Source organism: Lacerta agilis, chromosome 3, assembly GCF_009819535.1.
Source record: "Lacerta agilis isolate rLacAgi1 chromosome 3, rLacAgi1.pri, whole genome shotgun sequence".
Lineage (NCBI taxonomy): Eukaryota > Metazoa > Chordata > Lepidosauria > Squamata > Lacertidae > Lacerta > Lacerta agilis.
In genome coordinates, this window is record NC_046314.1 from 30,934,952 (window position 1) to 30,959,179 (window position 24,228).

General features: G+C 41.7%; 1 protein-coding gene across 1 annotated transcript in view; it reads right to left on the bottom strand.

The window, feature by feature from the left end:
* DST (dystonin) overlaps positions 1-24,228 on the bottom strand; it is a 292,631-nt gene that overhangs the window by 201,040 nt on the left and 67,363 nt on the right. The window contains exons 5-6 of the mRNA XM_033143180.1: positions 16,457-16,518; positions 4,392-4,481 (exon numbers count right to left, since the gene is read on the bottom strand). Of these exons, the coding sequence (XP_032999071.1) occupies positions 4,392-4,481; positions 16,457-16,518 (152 nt within the window). The remainder of the gene's footprint in view (positions 1-4,391; positions 4,482-16,456; positions 16,519-24,228) is intronic.

Below are 24,228 nucleotides of genomic sequence, written 5' to 3' on the forward strand. Positions count from 1 at the left end.
ACTGGAGTAAGTTCTTAAAAAAATGATCCCCATCCTTTTCTCTCTTTTTTAGTAGAGTTTCAAGGGTTATCTCAATTACAAACTATTCCTTAGAAATGCTTACAAAACGCAACATGCATGGATAAAGCTATGCAAGTCGCCAAGGAAAACAAATTATATATAGCAGATTGATGATAATATGGCAGAACACAAGCAGTTAGTGTAAAATCACAAAGAGGAAGAATTACACCAGAAAAGGCATCATTCACTAGCTATCAAGGAACAGCTATGGGGTAGGAGGAAGTAAACATTTATGTGACTGTATAATCCAAAATAATAATAATAATGCCCTTCTTCCTGACTTTAGATTTTCCACAAACCTTTGCAGTAATGGACTGAAGCATGCTATACCACAGCAACTTCTACAGCTCAGCAATGAGTATTTCCTCAGCCAAGAAAACAAGGACTTACAGTATCTGCATATATGACTGCAAGAGCCCTCTCAAGCTGCTTTCTATCCAAGGCAATAACAAGCTCCTCTCCCTGCTACTGAGCACTGGCAGTTGCTCCCCAATACCCACAGCCCAAGAGGACCAGCTATTTCCTTCTCATGGGCTTTCAGAAAGACCAAGAACCAATCAATCCTCCTTTTGATGGAGCTTTGGGCTCTGTCCTATGGCTCTGGGTATTGAGAGCCATTACCCCATAAGCCACAGCCCAGTAAATGGTTTGGAGACACACATACGCTGTTGATAAAACCAAGCAAAAAGGGGAAAAAAGACGGAAGACCAATGATAAGCCAACAGCAACCCTAATTTCTAGGGAGTCTCTTGTTTGTAGTCGGTAGCGGACAGCATAGTAGGGCAGCAGAGGGTGTGAGGCGAGGTTGGCACAGTGAAAATGTACCATGCTCTATGCCATCCTTGCTACCACCTGCCCCTACTCATCCACCTCCCAGCAAGCAGCAGTGAGGCAAACAACCAGAAGTCACATAAATCATAGAGTTCCACCGTGCTGTCCACTACTGCTGATAGTGCATCTGTTTAGTCAGAGAGTTGCAGTGAAGCTTGCATTTCACTGCTGTTACGGGTTTGCCTGAGGCTTGAATCTCGGGCAGATCCAGGTTTGAGGAGCCCCTAAGCAAAAGTTTACTTAGTGGGGGAGGTCCTTCTCTTGGGAGCTGCTCTGGGGCAAATTTGGGGGTGACAGGCAGCAACTGCACGCCAAGCAGTGCTCCAAGGAGCATGGACATATGGGTTAAGGTGCCGTTTTAATTTCCCATATAATGGTGTTTTAGAAAGGCATTGTGGGAAATGAAAATGACTACACACAGACATGTGGTGCTCCCTTTAAAATGTTTAAATGGAGGGGGTGTTAAAGGCATCAGCAATAGACCCTGGCAACTGTCCAATGATACCAAGTGCTGAGATTTGCCCAAGCCCCAAAATTTCAGTGCCGTCGTGGCACTGGTGGAAGGCAGCTACACAATCACAGATTTTCATGGACTCGGTACTCATGTTATACCAGAAGTGCAGAAGCTGCTTCAATGCAGTTTGTTGTCACATAATAAGAGATACCCTGGACCACATGGAAGAAGCTCACAGTTCCTCCTCATAGTGGTATTACCTCTACTTCCAGAAGAAGAAGCATTAAAAAGGAACTCCTGGACCACTGGCATAGTAAAGAGTTTGAGACCCGGCTACCCAGCAGAAGGCATAAACCAACTGAAACGACATTATACCGTTCATGTTCTGGACTTTACATTAACTGAGCATTGTAGCTGGAGTGCCATAACATCTGTAAGGCACAAACGTGCATAACTCCATTGATTTCTGTGGCTTGGCGCCTACGTATCCCTTTTGTGAATCCAAGGTTTTCAATCAAGTGGAAAATTCCACTGGCAAGTTTTCACCAATACCCCCTCCTCCTGTAGTCCTCCCTCCCTCCCTCCCACTACTCTAGAGTATCAAGGTACACAAGGAGTTGCAGGTGAAGGATCAGTAACTGCTGCCCCCACCCAACCCCATCCGTTCTGCTGCCAGGATCATCCAATGAATAGAATTCTGTTCATAAGACACTCCCATCAGCAGAAGAACACTCAGCATCCAAGCCTATCAACCAAACCATTATGTGGTTAGCATTATGTGGTGCTATCCAAAAGTATTCATCCTGGGGATGTAGAAAGTGAAGCACTGCCAAAGGCAGCATTCCTTAAAAGAAAAGTAGAAGAGAAGAGTTTGGATTTGATATCCTGCTTTATCACTACCCTAAGGAGTCTCAAAGCGGCTAACATTCTCCTTTCCCTTCCTCCCCCACAACAAACACTCTGTGAGGTGAGTGGGGCTGAGAGACTTCAAAGAAGTGTGACTAGCCCAAGGTCACCCAGCAGCTGCATGTGGAGGAGTGGGGAAGCGAACCTGGTTCACCAGATTACAAGTCCACCGTTCTTAACCACTATACCACACTGGCTATTCTGGAGTAAGTGCTTCAAGGATGCTGCCGAAATGTGCCCTTTTGAAGTATGAGAATTAAACTTCGCCAAGTTCAATGGGACTTAGCCTCAGGTAAGCATAGGATTGCAGCCTTAAGTGCTAATGAATGGAACGTGCGCATGTGCTCGCACACAGACACACAGACACACACATACACAGATAGAATTTGGGAAATGGTTTGAATGCAGAATATAAAATAGACAAATAAATAAATCTAAGCTGTTCAGAAAGTGAAAGAACAAAGATATTTCCCTTGTAATATCTTAACGCATAATAAAGCCAGAGTGGTTTTGAGATTATTTTTTTCTCAGACCCTTGGTAAAATACCCAAAGGTTTCATAAGTATGGAACATGGGCAACACATATCTGTGCATCTAGTAACAGAAGTGATCTCAAAACAACCTTGACTTTAGTATAATTTTAAAAAAATGCCAGTTTCTTGTAAAAATGATGCAACTCCTTTGGGACAAATCAATACGTAGTGCATTGCCGTACTGTTTATAAGTAGATTATTTCGCATCTGGAAGACAAAAGGCATCGTTAAAAATGCTACCTCAGCATTTGCTGCTATAAAAAAATAAATCCTGTGAAAAGGGAAAATATTTACTTTGTGAAGCATCATTCAACTATCTTTCAGCTATTTCTATACTACATCTATTTGGGAAAAGTTATTACATATTCAGCCAATGAGTTAAGCAATCCACAAAACCAACTGAACTGCATTTGATCACATTTCCCCCTTGATGTATTTCTCTCTCTCTCTCTGTTACCTCCCCTTCTATTGGTTGTCTCCCCAACTACTGACAATTTTATTGGAAGCTCCTTGGGACATAGAACATTTATTGTTCCAGCTTCAACAGGCTGCAGATCAGGTTGCCAGTCATGTAACGCAACCACATTGCCATATACAATTACCAATTGCTTCACTAAATGCGTGGCATCGTTCGAGCCTCTTTAAGAGCATTTAGCTGCATAGCTGTAGCATAAATCATTATCGCTGCAAGGAAAGAAACAAAGTGTGTTAAATCGCTGCCATTTCGAACCGGATTGATAAAAAAAAGAAAAATCCGCCAGCAGCAGAAAGGGAGCTGTGCAAAAGGCTTTCTGTTAACTTTTGCAGTTGTTTCAGAGGGTCCTGATGGATTGCCCAAAAGCATTAGCACTGCCAGTATTATTCTACATTAGACACATTCCCCACAATTCCAGTTTCCCAATCAATTCTTTCTAATAAAACTACTGCACAGCACCAAACTAACAAGTTACTTTCAAGTTAGCAGTCACCACTCTTCAAATACTACATTAGTAGAGTTATGGGGGTCGGCACCTACCCCCTTATCCTCATCCTCCTCATCCTCATGCTGTTCATACGCGCATGCTTCTGTTGAACTCACCAACCGTAAGGTCTTCAAAAAATCTCGCTCCCTTGGCTAATGAATATAACAGACAGGAGACAGGACAGCAAAGACAGACCACAAATGAAGAGTAGAATATGAAAAGAAGAATATAATGAAGGGAACAAGTGCCGAGCAAGGGAAGTAATGCTCACGACAAAAGGAAATGACACCAGAAGGAAATGTTAGACAATTACAGGTGGGAACGTTCCGCCCCTGTTATTACTTGCAGATTGCGGTATAAAAATGAGAAATAATATTTAGCGTCCAACATCTGCCAGATTACTTTTATTAAACGTGAAGATAGAAAAGAAAAGGGCATAATAAGAAGTCTTACAATTACGTAAGGGAAACAGCAAACAATATTGCTAAGCTATTCAGAACTGTTCAGTAGGCAATTCTGAAACTTGCTCTTAGTTCCCCCAGTTATGGAAACAATGAATTAAAAGAGAAACCCCAACAACCAAGGTCAATTGAATCTGCAACCGCATTGAGGCCTACGGCTGTTGAAAAAGATTTGAAAGCTTACCAAGGTGTCTCCTGAAAGAACTTCTAAAAGAGAAATCAAGTTATGTCCATCTCTCAGGTCTTCATAGAGGTCATTCACATGCTTGCGGACCTAAAAGAGAAAAATGAAATGCAGAAGTTAAGATGCTGTCTCTTTCAAGCAGATGTGCAGCCCAAACCTATGCATATTTACTTCAAAGCAAGTTCCATCGAGTTAAATGGGGCTTATGCCCTGATAAGAATACATCAAAGATTGCAGCCTCAGGCTTAGCCACCTCTGTCTCAGGTGCTGCAATGGGGAGGGCAGAGAATTTCTGAACCCTCACCTGGCCACTCACACATCCACTGCCATTTACCATGCTGGGGCTGCTGCCACTGCAGCAAGGTGGTCAGCAGCACTCCCACAGGGCTCTCTGGTGGCACTCATGCCATGATGCTTTCTGGGTAAGGCGGCCTTGAAGAGCGCCTTTCTGTTTTGCCTCACCAAACGAGTTCAAAGTTTAACTGGAGCAAATTGTGAAACTAAAATCTAAAGGCCTAATTACTACTCTCCAACTTCAAAAAGTATCTGTTGCCAGCATGGCAAAGTAGCTCTGTAGCCGCAACTGCTATGTCTCACTCTGGAAGGGACCTAAGTTTCCTAGGCTCCTTCCTCAGAATGAGGCATTATTACATGGGAGGTCCTGGAGAATCTCAGCACAGGAAGAGGAAGAGGAGGAGGTCAGTGCATGTGGGTGATGCACAGGGATGTGATGGTGGCTTTGTTCCAGGAAGCAATACGTATTGCACTGGCCCTGAGAGTGATAAATTAATAAGGCTGTTCAGCAGAGTGCATAAATGCTTAGAGAGCTCAACCCCAGTCCAGGGGGGGGGGAGAGTTAGCAGAAGTATCTCCCCATCACCACCCAAAATTTGGCAATTTATTCTACAAAGACTTTAAGAGTAAGAAAATGAAAGGTTATGGAAGAAAACAACACACACACACACACACACACAGAGAGAGAGAGAGAGAGAGAGAGAGAGAGAGAGAGAGAGAGAGAGAGATCGGTGCTTTTTCCTGGGGGGCGCAGTTGGCATACCCCTAAACATTTTTTGAATCTACGTTTGGCCTCATTGAGGGGCAGTATTTCAATATGAGTAGGAAAATGAGAGCACCCCTAAACATTTTTAAAGGGAAAAAAGCACTGTATATAATGCCAAAATTGGCCATGTTGGCCAGGGCTGATGGAAACTGAAGTCTAAAACATCTGGAGGACACTAGTTGGGGGAAGGCTGGTCTAATCCAGTGGGAACCACATCCTCGAAACATGGCCCTGTAAATCATCCAACACACATGGTCCATTTAATGCAACATGCATCAGTAACCAGTGTACCACAGAAGTGAAACCCAAGAGCGAGATAGTTATTTAACTATATGAATCTGGTTGAATAATGATGATGATGATGATGATGATGATGATGATTATATAAACAGTAGCTCTGAATATTCTGATTTGTGGTATCTAAAATAAATAGCTATATACTTCGTAGGTGGTGTGGAAATGTATATTTAAATATTGCCTAAATTGCTACTCACCGCATACCAATTAAAAGGGGACATCTGCCAGCAAATGCCTTAATTGTTAAAATGTGTGTACATTAATAGATATATGTATGCTGAAAGTAGGGAGGACCCTCCAAAGCAGCTGCTCAAATCTGCCAAGATGTGGTTTTGTACTGCATATTTGGAATGGAAGGGGAGATTTTCAAGTGTGCGTTTCCAAAAATAGAGAGAGCTAACCATCTCCCAAGACAGCTTGGAAGCACACCACCTCTGCACAAAGGTGTGTGTGTGTTTTAATGATTATGAGAGGTTGTAAATGATGTTACAAACCAAGTTAGCATTTTAACAGGGAATAATGATATCAGAAGTACATTATGATTGTGTTGATAATAAATCAGAACAAGCTCCCTAATTACCCCTGACAATAATTTCTACAGCTCCCTCAACCCCAGGGCTCTTACAGTAAATGCAAATTAGTATTATTTAATTTCTTGTCTTTATGTTTATGTTTATTATGGGTTCCAGAATAAGCTGCGTTTCAAAGGAACTGCCCCCCAAAATACCTGTGTTAAATTAAAAGGGAATGAAGGACTATCACAGAGCTGGCATGCTGTCTACGCTGCTGCCCAACAATTTTCCTAGGGTTAACTGACAGAGGCAGTTTTGGCTGGGGTCACCTATATTTTTAAGCCAAGGGGTCATCTGTATACTGATACCACCCACCAATCCGTCTCTCTCTCTCTCATTTTCATCTGATCCTAAGGAGGCAGTGGAAACCCTGAACTATTATCTGGAGACTGTGAAAAGAAAAATACACTGAAATTTAATCCAGACAAAGCATAAGTACTATTGGTTGAGGAAACTGCAGATTGGGCCCAGAGTTACAGATTATATTGAATTAAAATGCTGTGAATAACATTTGAAACCAATTTATTATAGGCCAGCAAGCTAAAATATGTTTTCTATTTGCATTTTTTTACTAAAAAAAAATGAAGAGTGGGATATCTTAAATTAACTGTGACAACCCCTTGGCAATTTGAATCTCATTGAATAATGATTACTCCTGATAATAACCTAATGAATATGCAGTATATATCCACCCAAACCAAACAGCTACCTATTTGGATAATTTCCTACAAAGCAATCTTATTTTCCAGATAATTATACTGTGCATACTGAAGCATTATCAAGTATAGTTTGGAATTGTTTGTCTAATTGCCCAAATAGTTTATAGTTTGAAGGCCAAAGTAACAAAGATGTTTATCAACAGGAGCTGTTTTTAAAATAATCAATACCCAAAGACAAGCGCCAGTCTAGTTCAGGCTCTCAGCGGACAGCTACAAGGGGGAGGGGGCATATCAAGTGTGCAAATCAAGGAAGCAGTATACATTATAGACCTATGTGGAGGAGGGACCAGTTCGTAAAACTGCTCCCTCTACACAACCCCACATCAGGTTACAAGCCTGTTTGCAGCCCCACACACTGCCATGGATGATCCAGGCCACTGAAAACAGCTCTTAAAAACAGAAACACCACCAGGAAAGACCAATCACAGTAAAGTCAGGCCCCAGGAAGTTGTCCCTAGCAGCTGCCCAAGTTCTGTAGCCTCCCGGAGGCCCATTCATGTTGGATGTCAAAACCAGAAAATGAAAAGCCCATTCGGCATGCACTTACTTTCAAACCGAGATGCCAAGGTTTATCTATCAAATCTAAACGTGGGCAGGTTACACAATAGAAAAGGTGGGTGTGCTGGAAATTGTAGTGGCATGGAGTTAGTGATTTCGGTAAGTGATTTCAGCTCTCTGACATAGTAGGCAGGAGACAGTTTCTTCATGTAACAATTCTTTATTCAGGCAACGAGACTCAGACTAACTGAGGAGAGGGAAGCTACATTTATAGGGACAGGGAACTTGCTCGAAAGGGATACATTTTTGAGGGGAAAATTTCAAGCAATCACAATGCTGCCTTTTGATGGAAACTAATAAGAAAGACTGAGGATCCAAATACAGCAGCTTAAATGAACCAATAGTAGCTGTTCCTTCTGGAACAGAAAGGCTGTTATGTTACCCTAATGTGAATACAGACAATAGTAATACAGATATAAAAACCATTGAATCAATACACAACAGAAATAGAGCTAAAGGGCTGGGGGAGGGGTGTGCCAAAATATACCATGTACACTTTGCCCACAAAGCAAATGAGTAAAGTCAAAGCATATTTGCATATTTGGAATGTGGGTCTTCCCCTCGCAATTAATTATGCCCTGTGGCTTTCCTCCCTGGAAATTTTCTGGGCAAGAAAAGATTGACAATCCTTTGCTTTCTCTCATACTTCAGACAAATTCCTATCTTGGTTTTCTCTTCAAGTTTTCCAAAATGTGAACAGAAGTTTTCTTGCTACCCGAATATAGATGAATAATTTGGTTTTAAAGACCACTAAATCGATAATGCGTATTCATATGCTAATGCCTATTGGACGCATGTGTGCAAAAATACTTTATTGCTGCTTCTTAACGTTTCGTTTCAGACTCAGCATGCATACCAATCTGAACTGGAAGGCAAAGCAAGCTTGGCAACTAAGCTGCCAGTGAAATCCCTGGGATCTCCAGGGCAGGTTGCGGGAATTTGTTAGATCCTCCACGATTTACTGTGAGAATCAGGGAACTAAGCTATGTGCTGCCTCAGGCAGGCAGACTTGGGTAACATTCATAGCACAGCTGGGTGTGGGAGGCTTGGCAGCTTAGTTGGAACAAGAATGCCAGCCAGCCTTGGGGCGGGCGGAGAAGAGAGAGACTGTCATTTAATTCCATAACTGGAGGAAAGGCAAAAAGAGTGTTTGCCAAGATTAAAGCAGAAGCATTTAACCAGCTAAAATGGTATATAAAATAATGGCAATTCACAGAATTGGGTGAGTTCACTAAAAACTCAAAAACTATATAGTTTTTGAGCATACTGGGAGATGTTTCTTGTCCCTTCCCTGCCCATCTTTTCCACTGAGTAAATCAGATGTAGATTGATTGATCAATTACATTTATATACCATCATTTCTACAAGGAGCTCATGGTGGAATACATGTTTCTATGCGCCGATCTCCATTGTTTCATCTCAACAACTCTATGATGTAGGCCAGGCTGATAGAGGGTGCCTGGCCCAAGGCAGTAGCAGTAGTAGTAACAACCACCACCACCACCACCACCACCACCCAAGGTAACCCAATGAACTTCACGACTGAGTGGGGATTTGAATTCTGGTGTCCTAGACCAGGGGTAGGCAACCTAAGGCCCGTGGGCCAGATGCGGCCCAATTGCCTTCTCAATCCGGCCCACGAACGGTCCGGGAATCAGCATGTTTTTACATGAGTAGAATGTGTCCTTTTATTTAAAATGCATCTCTGGGTTATTTGTGGGGCATAGGAATTTGTTCATTTTTTTCTTCAAAATATAGTCCAGCCCACCACATGGTCTGAGGGACGGTGGACCGGCCCACGGCTGAAAAAGGTTGCTGACCCCTTTCCTAGACCTAACCAAACACTTTAACCACTAAATCATACTATTTGTTTCAAATACTTCACACCTAGTTTACCCAACATTTTATAAAAAAACAATCTGAATTTAGTGTGATATGCCAACTGAAAAACAAAGTGACAACCCCACCCCAAATGCCATCATTCCTATATTGTTCACCTCTAAAATAATCCTGCTCCCAATGTCCACTTTGCACACTGTAAATATAGACTCTGCGTGCCCATGTGCTTATATGGTTCCTGGCACGCTTCTGTCTGTTCACTGACCTCACTATTCTTCTGCCTTGGCCAGTTTCAATGACACTTGAGCTGACCACAGCATAACAGAGATTTCTAAAAAAAGAAGAAACATCTGAATGCGGTTGATGCAGGTGCTGTATACATTTCCTTCATCCTCAGGCATTTGTGTGAAGACCAGAACTGGTCCAAGAGACCTGGGCCAAGTACTGGAGAGGTCTGTTGGCGGCTCCTCAGAGAGATAATGATTGCCTAGCCTGCCCCGTCTCCTATTTGCAGGACAGCAATGGCTTGAATTGCTGGCTTATTATACTCCCTGGTATACCTCAGGAGTTCTCAGGAATTCCTCAGTGGTAAAGCTGGTAATGCACAAACCAAGAACACACTCCAGAACCCTTTGCAATGTCAAGGAATTCCATGCTCAACTTGCAGAGCGCCCCAAAAGGCAAAGCCATTTAGAAAAGTCTCCCTAAGATAGAAAGTGCTTATATGATTGTTTTACATATATGAATGCATGTAAGCATGCACACACATACATCTTATGCACCAGTTATCAGCAGGATTCTGATTATTATTTCTATAGCGCCAATCAGGATAATATCCTTTTTCAACTGACTGTAAGTTGCTCTGTCTGTACAGAAGCAGTGCTGAAGGAGTATGAAGATCTTTTACATCTATTTTGTCACTAGATAAAATTCTGTTGAGGAGTTAAAGGTGCCCCTATAGCACAGAAGCTGTGTTGCTCCAGATGTTGCTGGACTCCAACCCCATCATCCCTGACTACTGGACCGCTCCTTCCAACATCTGGAAAGCCATTGAGTTCCCTCTTATAGGAATGAGGACTGTCCCTCTCTCCTCTTTCACAGATGTTATAATGTAGAGTGTCAACATTTTCTGGACTTTGATTGTCAGTAAGCACTGGAAATGGAAAACAGAACCTGAGTGCATTATTAATATATACCCATAGGAGGAGAGGGATCACACATGATAAGGAAAACATAGCAAATTCTCCCCCATTTTCTTCTTTCTATAACATATCCTTCTGGTTGCCAGATAAATACTAACTTGTAGCTCCAGCTGGTGTGTGCCTATACACATGAAAGGCTTCCCAAATCACCTTTTAGCTTCCATTTTAATTGAGTGATACCACATCTGGGGTCCCTGCTGTGTTCTGTTGCTATCTAAGACCCGAGGCAAGCACAAGCCACAGCAGGAGGGCACATGCCCTTGTCCTCCCTGTCTTGGCAGTGTTTCCTTTGATCCTTTCTGAAACTCTCAAGATATGTTGCCTCTTGGAGGGATACTGCTGCATTTTAAAACATCGCCTATTTTTATTCAGATCTTTGTCTTCTTGTTTGCAAGGTATATGTTTCTGACTCCTCCTACCCCAAAGAAAATCTGCATCTGAGTTAAGCTGCTGAGCGACTCCTATGGCAACGTACCCAAACTGTGCATGGTTCCCCAAGTACTGTATTACATTGTTAGTCCATGTAATAGCAGCTACAAGATACAAGGACCTTTGTGCAGATGGCGCTATTCCCTCACTCTTGTTCAGTCTTCATGTCAAAAGCAGTTAGGTGCTAAAACAGGCATCAATTCTGTTTCTCAACAAAAGAGGCAGAAAAGTTGGGAAGCTAAGCACAATGAGGCTGTTCTTTTTTCACAGTATCTTTTAAAATCTATTCACTTTCTTTTTCTTGTCAACTTCTTCCAGAGTAGAAAAAAAATGACAACCAGCACTGTGCAGAGAGGAATGTCCATATGAGCATAGAGGAACTATACAAAGACCTCCCACCCCACAAAGGCCTGTTTGTCCTGTGTTGCAGATGGGAATCTCCCCATGAAGGTGCCATGGACTTTGAAGACTCAGGACAAAAGGGAGAAATGTGCTAAGAGGAAGGCACGTTTGGGAAACCTTCACCTTGGTCAATTCCCACCTGGAAACCTATGCCCCCATGGTGGAAGGTCATGTGGATTCAGAATTGGCCTCCACAGTCACTTACAAACTCACTGTTAAGACCGTGTCATGGAAGACAATCTTACTCAGCTACAAGTGATAGTAGAAGAAGCAGCAGCTGCGCAGTGGCAAGATTAAATTCTGCCCATCATATGTAGGACTATAGCCCCTGGTTTAAATTAATAAAATCTATTGCTACCTCAAAGATGTTTGACAAACATTCTCTAAATAATTTATACAAATTCAGATGCTTTGAAATTACATTGTAGTAGAAAGTTGCCGACTGCAAGGATCTTTCAACAACAACAATATATTTTAAACCACCTTTCAAACAAAGTTCCCGAATAAAACTTTTTTGGCATTTCCATATCACCCAGATCATACTTAGTGCTGACAGTTCAATGCTCTTCCTTTTTACTGACCTCTAAAACCTGTCATTGTGCTGTCTGAAATTATAATTCCATTTCACTTGTTTACTTATGTTTGTCACTTCCAGTAACACTCCCTTTCCGCCCCCTCCTCAACCACCACAAACATTCTTCTGTCATGCCATATAAAGTATCTGTGAAGGAATTATGTGGTGTTTATCACCATACATCTGAGTTTGCAGCACAGACCTTTTTGTGTTTTGTACTACATCCCCCAGGTGACACATTAAGTGCAAAATCATCTGCATCATTTCCAAGCATGCTGACAGCACTGTTTATTTCTTTTGTACATATTCTGGCACTATAGTCCAAAGTCTCATGCATTCCTATTCCTTTCTGTAGATGAGATGGAGTAGTTCCATTGGTGCCTAATTATGAAATAATCATGGGCTTACATTCACTCCCATCTCCAAGGATATTTTATTAAATATTTTATTTAACAGAATCATAATCATGTTATATACAGTGCATACAACCTCATTTCAACCAATAATAGTATTTTCTAGCCAGCACAGATGTGTGCCTTAACCGCCTGTATATTTCATAAATGCCCCCCAATTCCCTTAGTCATGCATAATTAGCGTACTGAATAGCTGAAGACATCAGCAACTGTAGGGAATGTGATACCATCATCAGGTTCAAAGAGAGGCTTGTGGAACTGATTTTGCTGCTCTGAAACTATCTTATTCCAAAATGGTAGAAATGAGTAGATAAATAAATAAATCCAGAATGCACATTAAAAAGGCTTTCATGTTTTATTCTGGCTTCAGGCACACACAATAATTAACATTGGAACAGGTTTAAAAAAAACAAAAAACCTCGCCACAGAAAAGAGCACACTGATTAAAGGAATCCTAGAAGCATAAAATAGCTAAGTCAAAAAGGGCCCCCAAGTGTCATTTCCACTCTCTGTACCAAGCCTCCTAGAAGAATTACAGCTTACAATCAAATTAATAGAGATGGAGGCCTCAGAGTATAGGGGAGAATTTGGTGTAGGGAAAAGCTGCTGGTTTCCCGTCCCGTCCCCCCACTTTTATTTTGTTTTTTTTTTCAAAACATGGGAATGTACACTTTGCTTCAGGAAGATAAAACTACGTTTTTTATGATGTGGGGGATTGTTTTGCGGGAAAGACCCAGCTTTTGCCTTACCCTCTTTTAAGGAACTACAGAAGCGCTTAAGAGGTACGGTGCTGCTCACTCCTGAAATAACATTTGCAACAACCAAAACCAAGAGAGCCTTTTAAAAATGCCAATAACTGTGTGAGACTGTGGGTTGGGTCTGATGCTTCTCTGGTCGGCATTTGTACACCCCAGATGGCCATGGAATCACACTGGGTGAGGACTAACTTTAAGTCCCTTGATTTCAGTAGGTCTTCTTCACTGGATATGACTGAGTTTGATAAAATCCACAGTATTTAATCAGATATAAATACTGGCCTTGAACCCAAACCTGAGTACAGTGGTGCCCCGCTAGACAAATGCCCCGCAAGACGAAAAAGTCTATGGGGCTGCCTCGCAAGACGAATTTTTTTTCGTTTTTTTTTTTCCGTCTAGCGAAAACCGCGGTTTACATTGCCGCTTCACTAGACGAAAAACCCGCTAGACGAAAATACTCGCAGAACGAATTATTTTCGTCTAGCGGGGCACCACTGTACTGGGGAAATAGCAATGGAGGACACGTTTTCCCTTGGAAGACTCAGGAAGTAGAAACATAAAGAGACAGATATCATAACTGGGTGTGGATTTCTTTACCTCCTTGGGTGAGTCGACAGAATGCAATGGAAGGAAGGGGGGATGCCAGGTTGAGAAATCACCCTCATATATTTGTGCAGCACGTCTATGAGTGCTACATGTCAGTTTTAACCTCATATCTGGTAAAAATATTTCTCATAGTATGACAGAATGAAACTAGTAAGTAATCTACTGCATGGTGAGAGAGCTTACTTCAGGGTAGTTTGGGCATCTATATTGATTCATCTATGGATGACAAGGCTCAAAATAGCCCCAATTAATAGCCTTAAACTCTGTACTGAAATGTGGGATCAATGACCCAGTTCAGAGATAACACTGCGTGATACAGCAATGGTTAGATTGGGAGGGCTTCATGGGCTCATGAGCGCCTCCCTCTTCCTTCCTCAGTTAGCATTAACTTTGGTATCACTTTACATTTCTGCCAGGGTGTAACCATAGACTGCTTTGAGGTCTAAGCTACATATTGCATGGGCAATCTGTAACATTATTTTTGCTTAAACGTAGACAGAGAAGGCTTCAAATTTGATTTTAAAAAGCTCAACAGTATTTTTGGTTTGGCTTTTTAAAACAACAACAAAACAGAACTCATTATCTCTTTATGGAAGCTGTACTTTCACGATTGCTGCTACATATTACTGTTAGAGCAAGCATTCTTAAAAACCAAAACCTCTACACAAATTTTAAAAAAATGGTGGCTTGTTTATTTGGACACCTTTTTTGTCCTCATATGCAAAAAGTCACAACCACAAATTATAAATGAGGGGAAATGCAAGTTTTCTAAATAATGGGGGGGCACTGTATGTGGCATAATAAATATTGGCCAATCTCTACAATTTTCTGCATGTGGGCTAGTATACGATCCAACCACTCCCCTCGGGATAAATGGGACAATTGAAGCAGGGAACAAGCCAATATTTTTTCAAACCCTAATCTGCATACAGCAATATTGTACAGATAACAAGAAACAGCTTGCTAAATAATGTATCAATTAATTTTAAAGCCTTCAGCTGGTTTTAGCTGGTAAAATAACCCTGCATGTTAATACCTTGCAAGGACAAATAATAAAATATTAATCAAAGTTTATGCTAATCAAGTGTTAATTGCAAGCAATCCATACCAAAGAGAATGAATTAATATATTAACAATATTAGCCTGCTAAGTTATTAATCCAGAGGAATAATTAATTTACTTTAACATCATTAATTTGAATACTACCAATGAGGCTAATGGCTGTTCATGTTTATAGATAGATAGATAGATAGATAGATAGATAGATATGGTTTTCTGCTTTATTCAATGACCCACTGTTTTGGGACATGGAATACCATTTCACCTCTAGAAACCATAAAACGGGGATGGAATCCTTCCAGAGATCATTGCTCTCTAGTGCAAGCACACTTAGGCTACAATCTTACCTCCCCGGTGAAATCAACAGGACTTAATTCTCAGTGGACATGGTTGGGACCATGCTATTATGTTGCAATCATCTACATACTTACCTAGGAGTAAGTCCCATTGAACCGAGTATGGCTTACTTCTGAGTAGGCATGTATAACATTGCACTGTTACGGTTGTGTTTCCTAAAAATATCTGAAGAAGTGTGCATGCACACGAAAGCTCATACCAAGAACAAACTCAGTTGGTCTCTAAGGTGCTACTGGAAAGAATTTTCTATTTTGTTCCTAAAAATATGTTAGCGTGCTACAATGCATCAATACAGAAAAAGTATTTTTGGCTTTATGTAATTCTTACTCTGTGGTTGCTGTTGCTCCACCCCCCACCCTCATTACTGTCTTGTTCTCCTATTACAGAGTGAAGACGCTGCATATACTGCTAACACTGTTTGTACGAGGGTCCACGGAGAACCCGACCAATTACTGTGCCTCAGGAATTCAGGCAGAAACATCTAATATCAACCCACACTCTGCTCCAACAACTGGGGGTTCCAGGGTAGAGTACCCCACCCAAGTAAGCAGGGGAAGAGTGGACAAATAATATATATGTGAATAATGTGCACTGCCTGAACCGTATTGCTCTAACACCCTTACTTCCCAGTAGTGTGGAGCAGTACCCTCCAGAAACAAGGGAGGCACTTATCCAAACACAAAAGTAAGCTTTGTGTTAGCAAAGGCCAGGCAAACCACTGCAGCCATTGCAACAGCTGCCTAAAAACCTATTTGCTTGCAGGATCACAATTCAGATTTCAGGAACATAATAAGCTGTCACCACACATGGAGTCTACTGCACTGCTCGATGCAGTCTCTGTCATGGTGGCGGAGGCTAGGACATCAGCACTGGAGGAGCATTCAGGTGGCGATATCGCTTCTTCTCCCTCACTTACTCTTCCCTTTGACTACCTCACACTGTCATGGCCCCGAAACAGGAATCTTTAGATGCAGAGTCTTCATATAAACAGTAGCCCCAATAAGGAGGCATGGTGGCCCCAGAGAGTGCTTCAAATGAAACAGTTCCAGCACCAACAAATAGTTGCAGACACGAAGCATGACTTTTCTATCATTTAAAGAAAAACAAACAAAGGAAATGTCTATAGGATATTCAGTGGAAAACCTTGCCAAGTTTACACTCACAGGATTGCTACAAAGCTACAACAGATATTACGATCCTATTAAGCATGCTTGTGAACTGACCTTCATAAGGTGCTGGTTTATCCATTTTGTGAATGTTTTCTTTTGTACTTTGTCCCGCTCATCTGAGGAGGAAAAAAAAAAGATTGCATTAGTTCTAAAATTAGTACTTACTAAGGTCTGGGAGTGTTATGTTAAAAAATTTCACACTGCTTGAAAAGATAAGGTGAAGATTAAATTAATCATTGCACACTGGTTTGAAACATCTGTTACAACAAACTACAAGAGAACCGCTTACAAAGTCGAACAGGAGAGAGGAGGTGAAATTAAGAACCAAAAATGCTGAAAACTAATTTAAAAAGATTTTTTTAAAAAAATGTTGATTAAATAGGGAGGGGCACTGTGTTCTACAGAGAAGGATTCCAACAAATACACATTCCAGATTATTTATATCAGGGCTTGTCAACATGCTGTATTCCATATGTTGTTGGACTCCAAATCCCATCAACCCTAATTTAGCATAGTCAATGGTTAGAGATGATGCGGCCTGTAGTTTAACAACATCTGAAGAGCACCACAGTCGCTATCCCTGATTTGTATATTATTAAAATAATGTCTATCCTTTTCTATCACTTCAGATACTCAAGGCGGCAAACAACATAAACAATAAAATACAAAAATAATAAAAGACCCAAACTTCCCACACACCCACACCCCCCAAAAAACATTGTTGAGATACTTTTGCAACACTGCCAGCTTGTAACCATCAACAAAATGGTCTTAGCCATAGGCTGAAAGGACTTGGTAAGCCAAGCCACCCTGGTGCCCTACAGATGAGATGCAGCGACTGAATGGAACAACCATGTTTGGAGAGGTATGGGAAACTGTGGCATGTTGTTCTTGTGGGTAGACTGAGGTGAAGGTGAGCAGAAGTCAAAAAAGGAAAAAGACTATTAGTGAAGGCTGGTTTTGCTTTTCTGCATATATTAACAGGACTGATTGGTTGCGTCTACTGTCAAATACCCTTGGAACATTATGGTGAGGACTTATACAGTAATCTGAAAAGAAGAAGACATTAGAAAAGAGTCGATATTTTATATCGCCATTTGTTGTGCAGTTCTAGTGGGGGGATTTGAGTGGCTTGCATGTCCATGATTCAAAAATTCAAATTTCAAAAAAGTCTAATCTCACATACCTATCTCACAAACCAACAAAGAGAGAACAGACACAAAGCAGGACCTCTGCTAAGAAACAAAATGTGCACATTCACATGGGGAGCAGGGTGGGTCACCTTCACTTAAGATAACCTCTCCTGAGGCTACTTGTGGCTTAGGAGATCAGAATTTGCACTCTGACTACAACTTTGCTTCTCAGCCCAATTAAACGTAAATGAAATATTGCAATGATAGTCTCCATCCATCCAGCTCCTGTCAAAAGCTTAGGACATTATACCACAAACACAAGTGCACAATATTCTTTAAGCTGCTATTTTCACCGGTCCACATTTCACACCTGGTCCCAAGCTCATTTTATTCTTCCATACTGCTCTTTCCCACTTGCTGTCTGTTAAGCAGTGTCCACTCTTTCTTTAGGTGCTTACAGGACACCAGAATATTACTTTTGTGGACAGTTTCAGCACTTGTGTCCATTTGCAGCTCTTGCTGCCCCCTCCCTTTACAACATTGGCTTTCAGTTGGTGGGTTGGGACCCACTACCAGGTCACAACCTGATCTCAGGTGGGTCACAACAGCAGAATTACTGAAATACAACCATATGGTTAAGAAAAGGAAGTGGGTCCCTAAATGAATGTTTGGGCTAAAGGTGTGTCCTGGGACTGAAAGTTGAAGAGTACAGCTGTAAAGTGAATGGTATCAGTTGCCATTATGGTATCAGTTGCCATTATGGTGCTGGAGGAGACTCTTGAGAGTCCCGTGGACTGCAAGAAGATCAAACCTATCCATTCTCAAAGAAATCAGCCCTGAGTGCTCACTAGAAGGACAGATCCTGAAGTTGAGGCTCCAGTACTTTGGCCACCTCATGAGAAGAGAAGAATCCCTAGAAAAGACCCTGATGTTGGGAAAGATGGAGGGCACAAGGAGAAGGGGACGACAGAGGATGAGATGGTTGGACAGTGTTCTTGAAGCTACTAACATGAGTTTGGCCAAACTGCGAGAGGCAGTGAAGGATAGGCGTGCCTGGCGTACTCTGGTCCATGGGGTCACGAAGAGTCGGACACGACTGAACGACTGAACAACAACAATCAGTTGCCAGAACGATCAGCCATAAACACCTCCACATATCCCTAAAATACTGAGCAGTTCTGTGAATTTTAATTCTATGCAACTTTGGAAACCAATCAACCTCTCCAGTAGGGCTGTCAGGCTGTAACCCAAAGACTCCCCCTCTTCTTTAAACCTGCTGATCAATTGGGAGAGGAGGTGGCCGTAACCCCCTGCCCTTCTAAATCCTATTATCTTCCTCCCTTTCCAGCTTGCTGTAACAAGCAGGATTCTAGAGCTACAGTGGACAAAAGGACAAAGGAAGAGGGAGAAGTGGTAGTTGCCTCATCTGCCGATTCCCCCTTTGCTGGATTTGATAACAGAGTAAGGATTAATTGATGCTAACCTTTAAGGTATGCAACGTCTCTCTGGACATAACGAAGACAAAGAAGAAAAGGAGTAGGTTTATTCCATTTTAATTAAGATGATCGCAACACAGGTATCAATTATTCCTCATATACACTATTTCACAACGTAAGCAAGCACTGCTGTGTTGGGAAAGTCAAAGCGCAGGATGGCAGAATAACCCAAGAACGAAGGAAAAGCAAAAGTGCTTTTTAGAACAGAGCTGAAATGCCTGTGAAAATTAGGTACTGAATTTTTATTTCTGAAGCTCCTCCAGGGGAAAAATGTGGGGTTTTTTAACAGAATATCTGCAAGTATTCTCAGTAGTAGTACTATTATTATCTGGTAACAGCAGCTATTCCCCTCCTCCACTTGGCCCTGGAATTATGCAATGTATGGGACATTGTGGGGGATACAAATTGGTGGCTAGGCCGCCAACAAAGGAAGCCTGCTATATTGCCACCGTTGTTGCTTGCTACTGCAGCAAAAACCAAAAGCAAGTGGAAAGAGCCCATGCTGCTAGCATTTCTCATATTAAGTCCCTTTCTCAATATTTTGTTGGAGAATTTCATCAACTTCACACTGGAGAAAAGTCTGTAAAAAAATCTTCCCATTACACTACCCTCAAACAAAGAAAAGATAAAAGAAAGGCCATTTTCACTCAGTCCTCAAATGTTTTTGATATTAGAAGTCATATTAACATTTGCTGTAAAAATAAACTTTGATTCTTCCAGCTTATACCACTTATTCCAATTTCAGTTTTAATATATGACTCTGTCTTGGACATGCTAGATGCAGAAGAGTGATAGGAGGCAGCAGCTGGGGAACCCCCAAGGGGAGAAGGACCAAGGAGCCAGTGTGGTGTAGTGGTTAAGAGCAGTGGACTCGTAATCTGGTGAACCGGGTTCGCGTCTCTGCTCCTCCACATGCAGCTGCTGGGTGACCTTGGGCTAGTCACACTTCTCTGAAGTCTCTCAACCCCACTCACCTCACAGAGTGTTTGTTGTGGGGGAGGAATGGAAAGGAGAATGTTAGCCGCTTTGAGACTCCTTCGGGTATTGATAAAGCGGGATATCAAATCCAAACTCTTCTTCTACCAAAGCCAGGGGATTGGTGGTGGGATGGCGATGAGTGGTCAGAGGGAGAAGAGGAAGTAGACTGGGAGGAGGAGGTATCAAAAGCTGAAGAAGTAACAGGGCTTAGTGAGCAGGAAGAGTCTGAGACAGAGAGTGGTCAGGAATCAGAGGCAGAAGCGGAGGCTGAAGAGGCCTTGGCAGAGATGAGTCAGGCTGGTGAAGAAGCCAGGGTGTTTTCCCTTCCTGCTGTGACTAGCTCCCCTCCCATTTGGTCTTCCAGAACCAGAAGGGGTATGAAGAGAGTGGAGTAAAGACAGGCATGAGTCTCAAACTGCTTGGGAAGGAACCAGGGGAGGAGGAGACTTACGGAGCTGTGGGAAGGTGGGGACCTTCAGTCTTCACAACTGCCTCATTGGGTCAGGTTCTACCGGGAAGAGTTGCTAAGCTCTCTAGGCCTGGTTCCTAAGCTGTCTTGTTTCTTTGAATAAAGAGTTAATTTCACTGAAGCCATGTTGAGTTATTGATGACCTGCTCCTGGCACCCACTCCTCTCATCCTCTTACTGAAACTGTGTTATATTTAGAACAGCACTGCCATGACAACAGTAAAAAGCTAATAGTGATAGTCACAGAATAGATCCACAGTAATATATGGACTTAAGTTTTACAGGGTTTTTGTTTAATTTATATATCGCCTTTCGTCCAAGGATCGCCTGGCATCTTACAATATAAAAACACAGACATACAAAACACAGTAATAAGCAAAAAAAAAAAACCACTGCAGTTTTATTTATTTATTAAATAATGTTGTATACCAGCCAAAGACATTATCTTGGGTCTTTGGAGCATGCTAGGACACTTTGGGCTGTAAATCCTAGGCACACACTTATTTAGAGTAAGCTTCACTGAACACAGTGGGACTTACTTCTATATATGCATGTATAGGATTGCTCTGTTAACCAAACGTCTACTTACCACCATAATTCCAACTAAAGCCCTACCAGAAAATATTGCCAGAATGCAAAAAGACTGGACCTCACAATATATAATATCCTTACTTTGGGAGAATATTGGAACTTGGAAGGTAACCATGCATTAACGCTTTGCAAATTTACTATGATTACAAGCAGTAAAATAGAGTAAAGTCAGATGTAGACACATAAAAACCAAGTTGTAAACATATAACTTTGACAGTGTCCAGCACATTCACAAACAACAGGACTAAAGTTCAGAGCCTTTTACAGCAAGTCTTTCAAACCAGAGGCTCTGGAAAACAAAGTAAAAAACAAAACAAAAAACACCTCGGATATCTGAACTAATCCACAAGAAAGCAAAATATGTTTGCAATTCCAAAGACTAGTTTTGCACATTTTCTTTCCAAAGCAAAACTGGTAAAACAAGCATAAAACATAGCACAGTTTGTACTAACCCGTACAGCACATTAGTTCCACCAATTTTGTATTCCATTCCTGCTTACATCTAGGGAGCTGTTCCATCATTCTAGGGGAGTGAGGTGCTGTCAATTTTCTTAAACTCTCCAACTTCAGGCTATAAACTAGTTTTTCCTTTTAGTTGTGTGTGTGTGTGTGTGTGTGTATAGAAAACGAAATACCTTTGTTGACAGAATGGCTCCTTCTGGTGGAAGGAAAAAAAGTAGGAACTCCCCCTTTTAAGTAAACATTAGCAATCACATGCCTGCTACAGCCAGCCAGATAATGATATTTTACGTTGTATCTCAAAACACAACTGTTGCATAACGTACAATTTTTAGTTTTGACTGGGTACTTTTTCTGGTACTGTATATCCTCATTACAGTCATATTGAAAGATTTGCCCTACCTAATTAAAAGGGTGGGGGAATGTGCAGACTACCAGCTAGGATTGTCGTATTTCCCTTGTTTCCAACCTAATGTGTAATATAGGCCCAACCTATTAACACTGATTTTTATCCTCAGCAGACATATGCCCATTATATCAATGGACATTCACTGCCCCTCCTTTAAGTGATTTCACTCAAACTAAAACTATACATGCAACCGAGTGAGGTGTACGAAAGACTGTAGCACTTTGGAGTACAGAGAGAGCATATTACTTTTGATTTCTCTCTCGTCCCCAAAAGAAAAGTGAATAGCTGTAAGCAGAAAACTAGCTATCGTGGAGAAAAGTTCCAGCCCACCCCCTTAACTGCTGTGTTGGCTTTCTTTTTAGCAGAGTGCTAAAAGTCACTATTAAAAATGTGAGATTCTGATGCTCTCCATTCTACCACCTCACCATTTTACCATCTCATTTGCTTCATGGGAAGACCAAGCCTCAGTTCTGGTAGTTCTAAAATGTAAGGGTGAATGATTTTTCATAATCCCTCCAACACCTTCCCTATCATAAATCATAGGGAGCACAGGAGCCTTTTCCTCTGCTCAATATCTTTATTAGACTTCCACAACCTGGTATCCTTCAGTTTTCTTGGAATACAAGTCCCATCAGCCCCAACCAGCATGACAAATAGACAATGATGATGGAAAGTGTAGTCTAGTTGAATAAGAAAGGAAAAAGCAACTAGGCCATAGATTACTCTGATTTGCGAAATGTCTAGAATGACAGCTGATGTAACATTAAAAGTGTGCACTGGATTAAGAACATTCACTGGGAAGTAGAAAGACTAACTAAAGTTACAAAAACCACAAATATCTACCCTTTCTATTTAAACATATGGGCTCCTCTCAAATTACAGCCTAACCTCAACTCAAGCACCAGAGTCAACTGCTACCAACATAAACAGGGCTTATTTGGCAAATGCCAGGAGCCGGCATATGCTCTTCCAAGAAAGGTATTTCAGGCATGTATTTTCTCCGCTACTAAGTGGGCACCAGCCCTTTCTACAGCTGTGTTTTTAAAAGTTTCTTCCGGCATTATTCTGAACAGTCGCATAGAGAAGGGCGGTCATGCTATATTCACTGTTCTAATCTTTGAGACTGTCTACAGGGTTTCAAGAGGTGATGTCTACAGTTAGACTGTTTAAAGCTGTTTGGGACGAAAGGACTGATTGTCTAAAGCAGTGTTTTTCAAACACTAGTGTGCCGCGAGATGTTGCCTGGTGTGCCGTGGGAAAAATTGAAAAATTCAAGAGAATTACTTTATATATAGTCAATATAGGCACAGAGTTAAATTTTTTAACATTTTCTAATGGTGGTGTGCCTCGTGATTTTTTTCATGAAACAAGTGTGCCTTTGCCCAAAAAAGGTTGAAAAACACTGGTCTAAAGCTTAACTTATACAACCATACTTTACAGGAGAACCTAGCATTTCCCCTTCCCCTGCCATTTCCCCGCAGAGCTTTGTTTTGAAAGCACCCCAATAATGAGTTTCCTCTTTTCAGCCAACAAAAGCTGCACATCAAGCAGAATTATTAAATTAATTCCATACTGAGGCTGTATCCCTGCTCACACACAGACTTCTGTGTATGCAGAAGAATGTCTCCTTGCTTTCCGACTGCATGGAGTTAACCAGCATATATAAAGAACAGGTCTCAATACACTCTTGACATGACCCAAGAATGAGTAAAATATGATTAAGCTTAAATCTCAATGTCTGGGATGACCTGAGCATAGTGATTCTTACTGGAACTCTTTACTGGCTCTCAATTAAGTGAATGGTTGCAATTTGCTCTTAGGGAAAAAATTAGAGCACAGTGCTTCAGAGAGCGGTTGTGCATGAGGAAAAACCTGCCCTTCACTCCAGACCCTCACTGACCAAAATGGGGGGGGGGGCATGTTTGGCTTGCCAGGTTACAACCCAGAGAGAGATCACCACTGTTCCTTTCCATTCTCCAGTGCAACTGGAGATAAGGAGGCACAGCTTCACATTCCTGTTCAGGATACCCTTCTTGGAATCATAGAGTTGGAAGAGACCACAAGGGCCATCCAGTCCAACCCCCTGCCAAGCAGGAAACACCATCAAAACATTCCTGACAGATGGCTGTCAAGCCTCCGCTTAAAGACCTCCAAAGAAGGAGACTCCACCACACTCCTTGGCAGCAAATTCCACTGTCGAACAGCTCTTACTGTCAGGAAGTTCTTCCTAATGTTTAGGTGGAATCTTCTTTCTTGTAGTTTGCATCCATTGCCCCGTGTCCGCTTCTCTGG